We start from the raw sequence: 17,034 nt of genomic DNA on the forward strand, positions 1-17,034 counted from the left end.
GTTTTAATATGGGTTCTCAACTTGCCCTTAAAGGTAACACACTCCATTTTTCACAACATATGTTACACTCTGTCGAGTCTTCTCTTGGAAGAAGTCTCCACAATAATTTTAAAAGTTGGTCGGAGTTTACTTTTATTAATTGAATGAACTAAATGACATTCTAATGGTATTCTACCTTTTCCTAGACTTTATTTTGTTATCAGTTTATGACAGTATAGCACTAATAACTATGGATTGATACCTTGAGCCAACTTTTTTCAGTATAGGTGGTTTGAAACATATAATCCTTGAATGATCTTTCTGAAGAATTGTTTAAATAAGTAATGTCCAATTCAAGAAGATTACAAGTAAAACTAAATTTTATAGAGCTGTACAAGGGTTTTGCCCGTTGTGCTAATATTGTTCATGTGTGTAAAGGTGTGCAAGGAATGTTTTTATCTTACCTTTGAAGAAGAGATTCACAAGGTTATCATCAACAATCACCTTTTCAAGCCCGGAGAACGTGTTGCTATTGGAGCTTCGGGAGGAAAAGGTAGAGAATGAAGTTAGTAGGATGAATGCTTTTATCATTCTTCTTTATCTTAACTGGTAATGTCATGAAGATCCTAAATGTAGTAGAATAGAAAAGTTATTTGATAACTATTCATGCTGTTATGAAGCAATTTAGTATGCATGTTTAGTGCATATTACTATCCATTTAAACTTCATTGATGTTACACTATTAAGAAAATCTTCTATAGTAGAAAGACTGCACGTTTATGATATACAATTAATACAGGATACTGCTTCGTTTCTCCTTTTAGTTTTATAATCTAAATGTCTACATTAAAGGACAGCACTATTATCTTGCGGTATCTGAAATATTCTTGATAAGAATGCATAAATGTCACCCGTGTTAACATGGGTGCATCTGCTGGTATGGAAAGGGGTTTATGATTTTTCTGACTGTATGTTTATCTGCTTAGCTGTATGAAGAAGAAGTTTCTTAAGTCAAACTCTGTAAATATATGCTGTTAATTTCAAGTCCATTCAATTGGGAATGCATAGAAACATTTATCTGAAGCTTTAACCTGAAAGGTTTTTAAATTTTTTTTGTGCAGACTCTACTGTTCTGGCTCATGTCTTAACAGAACTTAATCAACGGCACAATTATGGCTTAGATCTGTTCTTGTTATCAATAGATGAAGGTATTACTGGTTATAGGGATGACTCACTGGAGACTGTGAAAAGGAATGAAATTCAGGTCAGTTTGTATGATTGTTATACATGTCTAGATTGACACTTAGAATTCAAAAGCCAAAGATCAAGATCTAACTGAGGCCTCACAAACTGTTTTTAGAGCAATGATAGATTGCACAAGGCAACAAAAAGCCTATGATACCATCTGTAATGAGATTTGAACTTTCAAGGCTCTAATTATTTTATGCATTGATGAACTTTGATTATGAGAAGGTTTTAATTGTGAATGTATGAAACTTAGTATCATGTATGACTGGTGCCTCATCTGACATCTACTTTATTTACTTGAATGGTCTAATGAAGTTAAGGGTAGATGTTATTCTACCATGAATGACTTTTAATGACAGAACAAATATTCATGGTATCGATAAGTAGATAAGCTTGCAGAATACATCAAAACTATTGTGAATATTTAAGTGGAGTCAACATTGAAAAACATTTTGGACGAAATAGAAAGAAGACATTTTAAATTGAAAGTGTCACAAATAGTATTAGAGAACCAATTTCTAACAATTGTTTTGTCACAAATTCAAACAATTCTAATTCAACTCCAGCAGGCTAATAATTTCCTTGAAACCAACAGATTACTCTGACCTTATTTTTATACTGTGAATAGAGTTATGAGTAGTCGGCTTGTGGCTAGTTGAACTCTTAATTATGTTATATTTAATACAACACTATATTTATTTACTTCAATTAAAAATCTGTTATATTTTATAAATTAATAATCTAAAAATTTAATTTTCTTAAAAAAATATTAGATTTTACTTATTAAATATTAATATTAAAAAAAATGTACAACAGCAAAATGTAATAAAATTGAAATTAAATATATTAAATGTTAACTTTTTATTAAAAATTTGATGTAAATGGAATAATGTTTAATTTTAATAAATGTTTATTATTGACATTGAAAATATTTCATCCCATAGAGATGGTTAAGTTGTGGCTTGTTGATGTTACCATCAAGGTTCAACCCTTGCTAGGCCATTGTAATTATAGGCTTGTGCTTGTATAAATTTAGTGCGCTTGCAGGTTAGAAAGTAGTGTTGATGTTGCTAGTGTTCATGCTAGGTGACTTAGCAAGTGTTCTTGCCTTTGTTTCATACACTTGCTAGGTTGGTGTATTTGCGGGCTCTGTACCCTTGTTGGGCTACTGTTCTTGCCGGTTTGGGTTTTTGTGCATTCATGTCGAAGATGGTTTTCCTCGATTTTGGCCTCACTTGATTTGGGCTAGGATAAAAATCCAAGATTCATTGGTCACAAAAATGAAAAAATGCACTTGAATGCTATATAAAATTTGACAGATGAAATTGTCGAATTGGAGATTTTTATTATATCAAATATATCGTAAAGATGCTTACAATGAGTAGCATGATATCAGACTAAGTACAAGATATCAAAGTGTAGTGAAAGGAGGCTTCTACTTATCCCCAAATGCCCCATCATTTGAACTATTGAACACCTCAAAGTCAATATCTGCCAAATGATCACCAACCCACTTTGCATTTGAAGTCATAAGGCATAGAGGGCATAGAAGGGACCCACTTCAAAATTAGGGTTTGACCCTAACCCCCCCAAATTTATTTTATTATAAGAAAATACACTTTTGAGACGTCTATGGACAAGCGACTTCTAGATGTCATCAAGATGCTCAAGGGATGTGTGGGTGTCCATGAGACATTCGTTCTAAAGATTCTCAAGCATCCTCAAGACATCTTGGTGACACTTGGGCATCCTCGAGACATCGTGGAGATGCCTGGCTGCCTTTGTTGTCTCCATATGTCTCGATGGTGGTGGGGATGCCCTGTCTGCATCCCATTGTTTCACTGCTAAAATATAATGTGCATGTATGATCTACTTGGAGTTTTGATGGGAGTTGCATACTTTTTGCAAGTTGACATTGTGCTTGTGTGCTTAAGGGAGAGTCGTAGGATAAAATGTGGTTTCAAGTCCGTGCCTTGTGTTTGTCTGTTGATGGTCAACTCTCTCTTGGATCTAAAACTCTCAATAATGGAAGAAATATGTGAACAATTGTGGAAGAAATGTACTGACCTCTAGTGGAAAAAATATGGAAGAAATGTGTTGAGCTCTACCAGAAGAAATGTTATGTTGTGGTCTTGTAGCCTTGCTTGTATAGTGTTGCTTCTCTTTATTTGCTCTTGCTTTGTCTGTTTCCTTTTTCTTGGACACCGTTTGATGGTCCTGCTGCCTTTTGGGCTCTGCTTGTGTCCCTTAGGCCCGTTTGTGGTCTCTTGTTGGACACTAATAGTTTATCTTATCTTCTCTTACACCTTACTAACAGTCTTGGCTGCTTTTGTTTTAGCAAACTCAAAGATTTCTAAAGGTTTTTAAATATTGCCATTTGAATTTATATATTTGTTATATTTATATTTATTTTATAATAATAATAAGTTCAATATTTATTTTATTGATTTATATCTATTTTATTAATTTTATTGGGGAAGATTGCCATCATGGTCGATAGGATATTTGAGCTTTATATGTTGAGAATTTTTATAGGTGGACGGTGGTATATCACACCATCCTCACTATCTCCAATGTTACTAGTCACATGGCTTGAGGTTGTTGAAAATATATGTTTGGTTGTTTGTTGATGTCAAACATTGTGTTACGGAGGTGTTTGGTATTTGTGGTTGCTCAAACACTGTGGTCTGGAAGTCTGCTATTTTCTATTCTTGGAGGAATAAGTTTGTGTACTGAATCTTTTGAACAATTGAATACAATTATATATTAGAACAGTGCCACAGTGTAGTGGAGGACAATCAAAACAAGTGGAAGACAGTTTTGTATTCTGTGATCTTGTGAATATAATGCTTTACAGTGCTTTGGTGTTTTTCACTCGTATTTGGAAGCTTGTGTGGTTTGCATATCTATGGCTTCAATAAACAAAGAAAATGCAATTCCAGTTGACAGGGAAAAGAAGTTCCATTTGTCGCGTTTAATTATGTTCTTTTTTAGAAGGTTTTTGCACTAGAATTCAGGCTTAAAGGTTGTTCCCAGTGTTCTGGATATTGCATTTTCTAGTGTTGCAGTTTTGTTTAGTTGTTGGTTTTTGTCTAGAGATATGCTCTGATGACTTTTGATGTGGACTCCTGGCATGTGTCTTTTACATGGCATATGGATCTCATAGTGGCATGTGGAGGTCTGGATTTGATTGGTAGGAAGGTGGTTCTTTTGCCAATGCATTTTTGCATGTTTGAGATGACTTTAGTTACTCTGGTGATTGTGGATCTGGCATTGGAGTATGTGTTGTGTGTTCATGGCCCCTCTCTACTAGAGTGGATTATGTTTCTTGATTTAGGTTTGGAGTCATTTAAGGATTATCTCTTATCTGGATGGGTTTGTGCTTCATGTTTTTAATGTTTTTTCTCCTATCCGTTAGGGTCCACTCTATGTTTTGGCCTGGATGTTTCTAGGATAGGACCTTATTGCATTTTGCTATTGCCTTGGCCAACTTGTAATTTAATTTGTAATATACTTTGACCTGGCTAACTTTGTTATAATCTCCAATGAACTATCATGTATATTAGTACTATACATGATAGTTATTAGTACAGTTTATGCTTTTGCAAAATCTATGGTATGAAGCATGTGAGCAATGTGCGAATCAATGAGGATCTACAATTAGGGGAGCATAGTTCAGTGACAGTGACAATGGCAGTGAAGAATCAATATGACCGAGATAACCGAAGGTTGACTGAATCACGTCCTCTATTTGCTTCCTCTTTTCAAAGGTTGTCTCTAATGAAATGTCAGGCCACCTTTGAATCTCAATTTCCCTCTTCTTGCAAGAACACTCTCAGAGGAAAAGATCAAGGAAAACAATACTTATAATAAAAGAGAATGTTTGTATTTTAACTCATGCCTAATACTAACAAGAACATAAATATATTTCTTATTAATATTTTATAATAAAAAAGAATGTTTGTATTTTAACTCATGCCTAATACTAACAAGAATATAAATATATTTCTTATTAATATTATCATGATTCACATCATAATTCTCAATTATATAAATTCATATATTTATACTTTATATAGATTTATATTCAATAATCTACGATCGTGAGAGAGTGATTTCACATTTAAAAAGAGAATTCATAATACTCTAATATATATATAGTATAATTTCCTCATATCATAAATGCACGATAATATTATTACCCTCTTACATGTTTCAATCACACAACTCTTCATTTTAAATAAGAAATAAGATAACATAAACTCAATCTTTACTTTTCCCACTCAAATAATAAATCTCTCTACATTTAACAAATATTATATCAAATAATAATGTCATCATCTCCTTACACTATCAAATATCTACCATTACATATTAACAATACAAGGAATTAAAAAATATATTTCATAAGAATATCAAAAGAAAACATAATTAATACACCTCCATACTTACTTGGTTGGTGGTGGGTTCCTAGTTCTCAAGACCTGTATTTAACTCCTTCAAATATTAATGGCTCTCTTGCACGACTCTAATTTTCCGCTAAATTGTTTGAAAAGGTATAAATGTTTATCATACCATGTGCAAACGCACAACTAGGAATTTACGGTTGCTTATTTTCTCATTGACATTCCAATCATATTCAATCCAAACAATATATCTGAGTGAAGAGTTAACAATTCGAAGTAACAATTAGTGCAATCTATGTTCATAAGAAAATACTAAAACATCCTTCTCGCAACAGCAACAATGAAAATTCTGCAATGGCACGGGCGGTAGTGTGGATCCCAAGTGACAAATCTGTGTAATAACCTGATAAAAAATCAAGGAGTTCATGCGTGCTATTTCCATATCCCAAACATATGATTGCAAAAATCATTGTTATTGTTGAGGATGTTAGAATGACACCATAGGTTGCTCTTTGCATTTATATACGACACCAATAGCCTTCACTCAAAGTTTCGCCAAAGTATCCATCAACAGACATTGGGAAGAGAAGCAGAAAGATGACATGCTTCCTGTATGACATTTGTTGTTCAGATAGTCATAGTAGACACTTGAGTCAGTTGGAACATGCGGTACCCTTGATCATAAGTTTGATATCTCACACTGTACGAGTATCTATTTTATAAACAGCAATAATGGCTCCAAAATGAAAAAGGAAACATGTATCGTACTTTGTTCACAATGCAATCTTCCACCCAATTGCAATGTTTTTTAGCAACATGCAGGTATTAAACTCAAAGTTGGGCCCTGAGAGAACTTTTCAAGTGGATTCAAACTTTCAAACTGGTCTGACTCCCCGACAACACAAAGAGTTGGGCAGCATCATCGCTTTCAATTTCCATGTCGAGTTTCCAGAATATTTTGAAGGTAATTGACAACTCTCTCATCCTTCTGATTCTCTGGCTTCATTGTTGGATAGGATCCAAGTTTCTAAACAGTCATCGAGTCCGACAAGTTTCTTTAAACTTCTGAAATCTTACAATCACTCTACCAGAGATGGGAAGATATTTGTGTGTTCAAATCCATCACATTTGCAGCTTGGCTCTGATACTATGTTAATTTCCCAAGGACCACTGTGAATGTAATAGCACTGGCATAATGTTTGGTAAATACTTTCCAAATGACAGCCTCCTCTTGTATTTATATGAGGAATAAACTAAGAGAAGAGACATGGGACATGTCTATTCATTAATGTAATTAATATGATGGAAAACTAAATTAAAGTTGTATATATATATGTGAATCATTTTAATTATATTAATTTCTCTTTGATCTCACAGGTTTTTCCTACTAAAGCTACCAAAACTTCAATAGTGTGCATCAACTACTACTAACAACTTGAAATAAAGTGCAATTGGCAGGAAGGTTTATAAATCTAAGCAACTTCTAATTCTAACTCCGCTAATGCAAGATACTATTGAAGTTGTGAGACTAATCCAGACCTTGCTTTGCCAAATCAGATATGTTGAGGAGGGTGCTATCTTCTAAGGGTGTGACCATGCATGTATGATTTTCAAAATACTTGTGTACATCAAAACCATAAAGTATGCAAATCAGTTAACATTAAGCAATCAAAGTGAAGTGCGGCAATGAGGTTCAGACCAACCTTACAATGTTACTTGCAATCAACAAGTACAAAAATGTATGAACACAAGTTTCACCATGATTCGACAACAATGTATTTCATTATTTACTTAAACTACTCTTTTAACTTCTATTCAACTCAAGCAAATTTTAACTAAAAAACCATGCAACACTCTGAAACTTTACAAGTATTCACCATGAAAACAACAATGAATTAGGAATAATTTTGGTAACAATTTCTTCAAATCTATGTTGGCTTTTGAAAAAAAATGTGCCTTTGAGGGTTTGTGTAGGAAATTGTGATTGCATTTCTTTCATACTACGCTTTAGTATCTTTGATGCGACCGCGGGGTGTTCTCTGTTGCAATGTCGTGAAACTGAGCATGTGACACATTTTTTGCTTGACATGCAATTTTTTTTCAGCATTGTTTTGCCCTACTTGCATCTGCTTCAAGTTCACAACCTATTTTTCATGCTCGCGTAACCCTTGTCAAAGGTTTTTCTCCCCCTCTTTTGAAGGTGTGCAACGTTGTTTTGGCGTTGTTTTTGAAGAATCATTGTCCAGTTCTTCTTTTGTTTCTATGCATGACATGTTGTTTTGGCATTTTTTAATATGCCTTGGTCTTTCTTTTAGTGCTGCGACTAGCTTAGTCTTCTTTTTGCATCCGCTTTGCATGTTTTCTTTTGTTTGGCTAGGGTTTCAGTAAGGAGGGTTTTGGTAGTTTTTTGCTAAAAATTGTGGGAGGTTTTTAACATTTTTTGTGCCAAACAAAATATTGCGGGTTTTTACACATTTTTTTTCTTCTGAAAAATTGTCTTTTGCAATTTTGGGCAATTTGTTTCAAAACAAAAATCATGAATTTTTTCCACAATCTAATGTTTGGATGATTTTTCCTCAAAATCATGAATACTTGCTGTTTTTTGATGATTTCTCAACAAAATTGTGGGTGATTTCTTCAAAAAATTGTGCTACTATTTTGTAGCAACTCTCTTTGACGATTTTTTGAAAAAATCTTGGTTAGTGTTTTTTGCCGATTTTTTTATCAACAAGGATTGTAGTTTTGTTTTGATTTTGGTCTTAGTTTCCATGTCTTTGGGTAGCAGGAGGGATGACTTCATTACCCAACATCATGTTGTAAGGCAGTGAGAGGTTCAATGATGAGAACTAGATTACTTGGAAGTAGATAAGATAAGATAATGATATTAATGTCCAACAAAAGACCAGAAAAGGGTCTATGGGACTAGAGTGTTACAACAATGAGGCTGGAAACAACAGGATCAGCAAATAGTGTCTGAAAACAAAAGCATACAACAGAACAAGAAGAAGAAAAGTAACAGAGAGAGGTGAAGACAAAAGACTAGGAGTCCTTTCTAGGCAGAAAGAAATCAATCACAGAAGGATATGCCTACCGAAGGGTAGAAGCTCTACTTTGTCTCTGAGAACTCGTAGAGGAGTGTTGCTGCTGCAAATAGCTGGTGCGAGATCTGACAGATCTGGCAAATTTGGAATGACTGGAGGAGTTGGTAGAGCTAGACGACCTTTTCACACCACGCGGAGGAGATAATGGTGTAAAAAAGGCAGTAATGAGTTGAGTAGAAGTATGCCAGTGAGGAAGTAGTGACTGTAGAGTGCTATCACGGAGCATAGTGGCTTCCTGAAGATAAAGTGCAAGACATCATTGATCATAGTAACTGAAAAAATAAAAAAGAGAGACACTCCCAAAACAGACAGAAAAATCTCCCTTTGATCCCATAGTAGATAGGGCAACAGAAAAGAAAGTGAGTCTTTGTCTCAGCCTCATCCAAAGTGCACAACATATAGATCCGCTCTCCGCTGTCTATATTATGATCAGTCTGAGCTCGAAGACATTGAGAGCCAACTTTGAAGGGAGAGAAATATGCAAGCCATGAGACCACTGCCGAGAAAGGTAGCTAGGACGAACAATAATCTCATCAGAGATCTCCAAAAAGTGTTTCGTATAAAAGGATATCCTTGGACGTAAATCAGCAGATGGGTTAATCTAGGTAGTGGCAATGTATTGTCTATAAATGTCAAGTTTGACATGCTCATTTAGCTCCTGCCGTGAGGGGAGAAGATGAGTAGGAGCATTCAGCGAGAACTGGTAAGGGGGGAGGAGGTCAATATCTTATCCCAATCAAACCCAACAAAGAAGAAGTCTGTGCATACCAACAACGAGCTTGAGACCCAGAATTAGAACTCGTAGTAGTAGCTGAAGAACAATAAGCCGAGTAGGAGTACCAATCACGGTCACCAACCAAATCCGCAAAACCATGTAGATGATGGAGGAACCAAATTAGATTAAAAATGACCGTGAGATTGAAAGGATGAGCACCAAACTCATCTGGAATGATACTATGAGGAGTGAACTTGTGACATCTAATGATCCGCCTCAAAAGTAATGTTTGAACCTGCTCGATCGATGCCCAATCAGAACTAAGGAGAGACAGGCCTCAAACTACAGACCCATAAAGAACTGTCGACCGCACAAGGGAGTCTAAGAGGGATAACTTGGACGAGGTATCCTGAAAGTGAGGTCTAAAGCATTGCTTCTCAAGCATAGCAAGAGAGCCCATACCCTTGTTTACCCAGGGTTGAATCGCAGGTCTCATATTGAATTGTGGTCCAAAAAAATTAACTCCCAGATATGTATAAGATGAAGTGATCTCAATCTCTGACCCTAAAAAAAGAAGTGAAGATGGGAAGTCTTCAAGCAGTTAAAGATCATGACCCGAGTCTTACCCAGGTTAACCACAAGCTGTCATTGGTCGCAAAAGGAAGCCAAGCCATCGAGAAGCCTTTATAAACTATCTGGAGAGGAAGCAAGAAGAACCACATCATCCACAAAAAGAAGAATGGAGATCAGGACCTGGTGAAGATAACAACCATCCCCAAGGAGTGAAGACTTAAGAACGAAGTCCAGAAGCTCATCAATATATAACCCAAACAAAGTAGGAGAGAGAGGACATCCTTGCTTGACCCCAATGGTGCTATGGATTGGATCTGAGAAACCCTTAGGGCTTCTAAATCTGCCAATCATAGTCTCATATAATCTCATAATAGCGGTAAGTAACATCTCAGAAATCTCAATCTCGTGAAGCCTCTCAAAAAGAGCCATCCTAGGAACATAATCAAAAGCCTTGTGAAAATCAACAAAGCAACAGTAAGCCTTCTCCGATCTGTGCCTAGCCTCCTCAATAATAGCCCCTAAAGTGAAGATGTGGGCCATGGTTTGATAGTTGGCCCAGAAACCAACTTGCCCTCTAGCCCTAAAACCTTTCCTGTCAAGTTCACCAGATAGCATAGCATTAAGGGCTGTCACATAAAGTTTGGAAAACGTGTGCCCAATCATGATGGTTATGTAATTCTTCGGATTAGAGACCAGACCGGTCTTGTGGATAGGATAAATCAAATGCCTGGACCAAGAAATTGGGAACTCGGTACAAATCACTCTGTTGAAAAGAATAGTGAGATAGGGGCCTAAAACCGAAGCACCAAACTTGAGGAGCTCCACTTGAAAACCCTCTTCATCCGCAACTATGCTACATCTCAATCATTTGATGGCCTCATAAATGTAAGAAGGGGTGAACAACTGGCAAAAAGGAGGCGGGATGGGGTGTAAAGAAGGCTGCCTAGGGATGTCATAAAGAGTCGTGGTGTGGGAGGTAAGGGAGCAAAAGTCAAGGGTGGAGGGCAGAGGGTAATGACGGGGGAAAAGGGTGCACCAAAAAAGCTGGGGGTTGTGGATCAATGTGGAACAAAGGGATTTGCATTGAGAACCAGAAAAGGAACATTTCTTATGATGAATAAAATGAAGGTAAGACAAACGAAGATGAGCAAAGTTGGGGGAGTGAGCCTCAAAAGCAAAACGCACCGAGTGATGGAAAACTTTGTAGTCCACATCGAACCATTGGTTCATGGGACAAGTATTACATCATTTACTACGGAGGGTAGCAAAGGATGGTGAGGAATTGAAAGGATGGCGAATTTTTGGATGACCGTTGCAAGCAAGTCAAACATGGAGGTGGCCTCACACTAGTTAGAGAAACACGCAGGATTGAGGAGTCTGGAAAGATGAGAGGAAAAAAGCTCACAATTGCTGTTTGGAAAGCGGAAATGAATGGGTGAACAAGTAGTAATAGATGGGAGATGAGGTGACGGGAGAGGGGGCGGAGAAAGAGGAGAAATGTGCAAACGAATACTAAGGAGAGCATGATCTGTAAGAGGAAGGCGTAAGATGGTGAAACTATGGATGCGAGGAATTTAGGAGGGATAGGTGATAGCATAATCAACAATGCTAGCACCAACACAATGAGGCCAACAAGTAAAGAGTTAGATCTAGGGAAGCAGGAAAGACCCTTCAAAATCACCATACTAGAAGACTCACATAACTGTAGGAGATGGTGACTATAACAAGAGAGCGGTCCAAGAGCATTGTCAGAGGAACGCTGAAGCCCCAAAGTGGACAGATCAATCTCAGTGGAGCAAATAGAATCAGAACTATGGTCGTAAAGAAGATGCTCACTATTTTGAATATTGGTGTCTTGATCAACTTCTTCTTAGTAAAACTACTCGTTCCACAACTGTGGATAAAGATGAAGATAAGTTTGATGCGTGTAATTGGGAAGTGGTTATGCTACTTGTGCTCTCTTTCTCCAATGAGATTCTTCCAAATGTATCGTCATGCAAGACTGCTGTAGATATTTGGAGTCACTTGAAGGATTTGCACGAGATTTCAAATAAGGTAAAGCTTTTTTAAGAATATTTTCTCGATTATGTTAAATGAGCACTAGAGGCCATTGGTGGCAAGATGGAAGAAGAGGATATGGTGGATATCATATTGGAAATCTTACCACCATCATATGAGCACTTCATCCAAACTCTCAACATTACATCCACTAATGTTGACTTGGAGTTTGATGACTTGTGCAATAAGATCTTGTAATAAGCTAGCTGGAAACAATTGTTTGGTAGCAGCAAAAGCAAGATTGCTAATGTGGAAAAGGTATTTATTGCCAATGACGAAGGCAAATGCAAGTCCACTCAGCAAAAAGGACAAAGCAACAATCATGATTTTGCAAAGAATCTGAAATCTATGACATGTCATTATTGTAGTAAACTTGGTCATATGTAAAAGTTTTGTAGAAAGTAGTTGGCTGATCAAATGTCCAACCAAGGAGGGTCTCAACAATAGGCTCATGTTGTAGATCATTGGGAAGAGGAGTCAGCCTTCTCTGTTGTAATGTCCCCTTTTTTCGAGTCTTAGTTAACAACTAGCATAACTTCGAAATACAAATACTACTTCACATTCATGAGAAGGAAGTTATGACAGTTATGTTCATGCGAAAGAGATTTAACGGTTACAAACAACTTAACTGAAATATTTCAACTAACAATTGCAGGCATCATCAATAAATTTAAATAGAGGATTTAAGGTTTCCATACCCTAAATTTCGAAGCCGGAAATCGCCTAGGGCAGCATCTACAAAACCCAAGTTAGTACACATATACCACTAGGGCACAAATAGTTGTACCATTGTATCATAATGACAAACATCATTTAGGGCGTCAATTACCACTGTAACATAATGACAAATACCATTTAGGGTATCAAATATTATTGTATCATCCCTTTTCTTTCCTATTGCTAACTATGACAATAACATATAGTTAAAAGATATGTTCATAATCATTATTCACATAAATGAAAGACAAATACAACAACCATTGGGTAAGCCTATCTCATGCATATAGATACATTTCGTGTTCAATTGGAAAATCAACTAATTCAAATGTTTTACGAGTACATTAAAAAGGAACCGATTCTTAAGCATTGAAGGGAATAACTGATTAAATGATATTAATCAATTTAACACATCTTCAACTTGAAAATTTCAAATTCATTAAAGTAAAATACTTGTTACCAAAACATATTTAAATGCAGATTGTAGAGGAGAAGCAGTGTCAGGGGCTTAACCTCCCAACCATGGACCCTTAAATATCCTCACACAATCTCATCCGAGAAAGGCCCTCCTACTCGGAAAAATAGACAGGGGACATCCTGTCCAACCACTAAGCATTCTGGTATTTTGAGTATCAACCCACTGCTTAACTTGACAACAAGGGTTACTTACCGAACAACAAGGGTTACTTACTGAACAACAAGGGTTACTTACTTAGCTGACTCAATATAATATTTAGTTTTCACCATTTAATCACTTTCTTTTCTAACTTTATTTTTGTTCTTATAGGGGTATCTCTCCTCACACCCATTAATGCTTGACCCTTCCGGTCTTGGGTGTATGCTGGGAGATTCCGAGTCATGTACAATGCAAGAATCAATTTTAGCAGTTCAGATTTATTTCCATCCGAGCTGATCTTATCTTAGTGGTATATGGTCAATACCACTGTATAAATCCGATCGGTGTACATGTAATGCAGTATATCAGTGCTTGCTTAAAATATTTACACACCATTTTGCCTTTTGAAAATTAATGTTTGTTGAAACATCCATAGTGATTACAAGTTATTTCATCATAATCGTGGGTCTATATTATCTACAACACCCGATAAACATGGTATGAAAGGAGATTCAGAATTTCATAACAGTTCCATAGATTACATTTTATAGCTTTTATTTGCTACCATTGTTGCTTCAAACATTATTGAGGATGATCATTGTCAACATAGAAAGCTATTTTACACCATTGTTTGCAACATTCAAATCAAATATGAACATAGAATATATGGCAATAAAAAATGAGAAATGGTTGCATGACTTGTAGCTGGTTTGATGCGTTGCCTAGCGTGGCTCAAGAGCAATGAGCTTCAACGTGATGGAGTGTTAGTTGGAAACTGTTGGTAATAGACTTGGTAGGATTCACAGCCTTCGATAATCGCTCAATGATGCAACGATTCGCAATATGCTATCTATTGGAGTTGGAAATTGGCTTGAGGCCGTGAGAGATAATTCTTGAAAAGAAATACAACCTTAGAACAAATGCGAGCAAAGAAAAGAATGCTTCTTAGGCAGCGGGGAGAGTAATAAATAAAACACCCGCATGCTTAGCTCAGTTACAAGAAAGATTGGCGGTACATGGCCAGCCATCGGTCACAAGTAACTTCACCAATTAATTTTTTTAAAAGAATATAAGCCAATATGAAGGTGGAAATTGCTCATCAATATGGAGCCAATATTAAAGATATAAAGGTTATCCTTCCTCATGATTTTATATTAAAATATATTGGCATCATGCTATTGGTGTCACCTCTAGTTGTACATACATATATACATATATTTATGTGCGTAAATTGAATCATGTAATTTCTTTTTACCAATATGTTGATTTATGCTCACACACACACACATATATATACATGTAGGTGCAAGTACAAATGTTAAAAATAACATGTTGTCAATATATAGAATTACATCTCGGTGATTACTCAACGGTCTCAATTATAAAAAGACAACAATTTTATGCTATTAAATGTTTAATGTTTTTCTTGTCTTAAGAACTGACTGGGTAGCTCATGGTCGTCCAACGTACACTCTTGCTTGCCTAGCCGTTTATCCTTAGCCATGGTGGTTTTGGACTCCTTCCTATTTGTCCAATGAAAGGTGGTGCCCTCATGCCCAATTCCTTACTAGCAATGCTTCCCCCCCTGTGGCATGCTTCTACAAGGGAAGAAAATTTCCATGATAATATCGTATTCCTTAAATCATAATTTCTATAACAAATTGTTCATGAAGCATCATAACGGCTAACTAGCATTTCACTTCTGTAGTATTCTGAGAAATTTTTTTACACAAAGGTTTGGCACTGTGCTGGTAATTTTGTCAAACAACTCAAATACACCAAATGTTTTTTCATTTCAAGTTTATAGTATACACTAAACTCAACAGTAAGCTCATTGTGTCAACCCATAATTTTTCATTCATGACCGTGCGTTAATCCAGCAAACAATAGGATGAAACGTAACATACATTAAGAAAAAATACAATAATCTATCCCAGTCAATGATTCAACTAGAAAACTGTTAACAATGTCACTATCCAATAAAAATACTCCTGAATTATACATACGGCTCATGACTTCCTTAATAATGTCGATTGGATGTCAGACATCTACTTGGAGTGGACGTTAGTTCCAGTCGGCAATGCACAAGTGAATGGAGGTGGTGAAGGATAATCACAGACCTGTATCTAAGTGTTGATAGTGATTGCACTATCAAGGTTCTTCCATATCTGACTTCTCAGTTAACTTCTTTCTCAACTTGACTTCCCATACACATTCACGACAACCTTCCACTGGCATTAAAAATCACAGTTGGGACCAAAGTTAATGCTGCGCGTAAGGAGTCTGTGCTGGTGTGAAGACCTGACGGAATTGATTCTACCCTCACCTGGAGTGTCCGCTAGAACCCTGTGACTTCACCTATGCCTCGTAGCTCAGTAGAACTCAGCCACGGATTGATTCAATGCATGGTTATTCCCCCTAGTTCCTATCTTGACCATAAGCATCCAACCGATTCTAATATGGCAATGAAAAAGAAATGCAACACCGTACCTTACTGTTAACCTCAGCCCAATGATCTCTACATATTACTCTCCCATGCGTATTTTCTGAGATTATGGCTTTGAATGCAGAATGACCTTTATTCGAAAGGTCTGATATGGCTTCAAAATAGATGAAGAGTTGGGGTAACGTCCAATCTATTCGGAAGGAAAACTGGAGGGGTCTCATCCTCACAGTTCGGACCAGTCACATTTAAGCAACTAGAACTTCAAAGTATTCAAGCTCATAAATTTCCTTGTGTCCAAATCCCAATACAAGCTCCACTTTTATAACCTCAAAGTGGGAGAAAACACAAGGAGCAAGGAATGTGAGATAAAAACACCATTTTCGTCCTGTAGTCACTTATAAAGTAAATAACTTTATAACATAAAGTGACTTTATTTCGCACACATTAATAAAGTTATGAAGTATACAAAATTAAACCTCCATTGTGATTGGTAGGCATCTTGTTAGATAATGCCGTTAATCTATCCGGATGTGGAAATAGATTAACTTGGGGCCCAAAACACTAGCACTGAGAAGGGGACATGATAGTCTTCCCCTCTTGGGATTGCTTGCCCTCAAGCAATCTCAATGCTGGATGCTGTAGTATAGACTCACCTTCCCAAGTGGCGTCCTCATATGGTAAATCGTTCCATCGAACTAAATATTCCTTGACGGTTCTATTATGCAGCTTCCTCTCCCGGGTTTCAATCACTTCCTCCGGCACCAAAATAAGCTTACCCACTTCATGAAGTGGGGGCAAACACTTTGAGGGCACAATTTGCTGGCCCACGGCCTTCTTGAGGCATGAAACATGAAAAACATTGTGGATTCGGTTGTCACTTGGCAAATCTAGCTCATAAGTGACCTCTCCTACCCTCCTGGTGATATAATAAGGTCCATAAAATCTGGGCTTAAGTTTCTCTGACCTACCTTTTTTCAGAGAGCTTTATCTATATGGCTGTAGACGAAGAAAGACTTGATCACCCACCTCAAAACTCTGCTCAGTATGATGTCGATCAGCATGTAACTTCTGCTAGTTCTATGCCTATTGAATATTATCCCTGAGAGCTCGGAGGATGTCCTGCTGGTCCATAATCCAGTCTTTGGCCAAAGGTGCCCTGCTGTCCTGTAAGGCCA

The 17,034-nt window shown here is 36.8% G+C and overlaps 1 protein-coding gene across 1 annotated transcript in view; it reads left to right on the plus strand.

Annotated features, from left to right (window-relative positions):
* The window catches only part of ROL5 (repressor of lrx1), a 135,199-nt gene that overhangs the window by 16,997 nt on the left and 101,168 nt on the right, over nt 1-17,034 (plus strand). The window contains exons 2-3 of the mRNA XM_089808643.1: nt 418-532; nt 1,101-1,243. Coding sequence (XP_089664769.1) covers nt 418-532; nt 1,101-1,243 — 258 coding nt within the window. The remainder of the gene's footprint in view (nt 1-417; nt 533-1,100; nt 1,244-17,034) is intronic.

Source organism: Cupressus sempervirens, chromosome 11 (assembly GCF_028749045.1).
Source record: "Cupressus sempervirens isolate cs-2001-9-10 chromosome 11, ASM2874904v1, whole genome shotgun sequence".
NCBI lineage: Eukaryota > Viridiplantae > Streptophyta > Pinopsida > Cupressales > Cupressaceae > Cupressus > Cupressus sempervirens.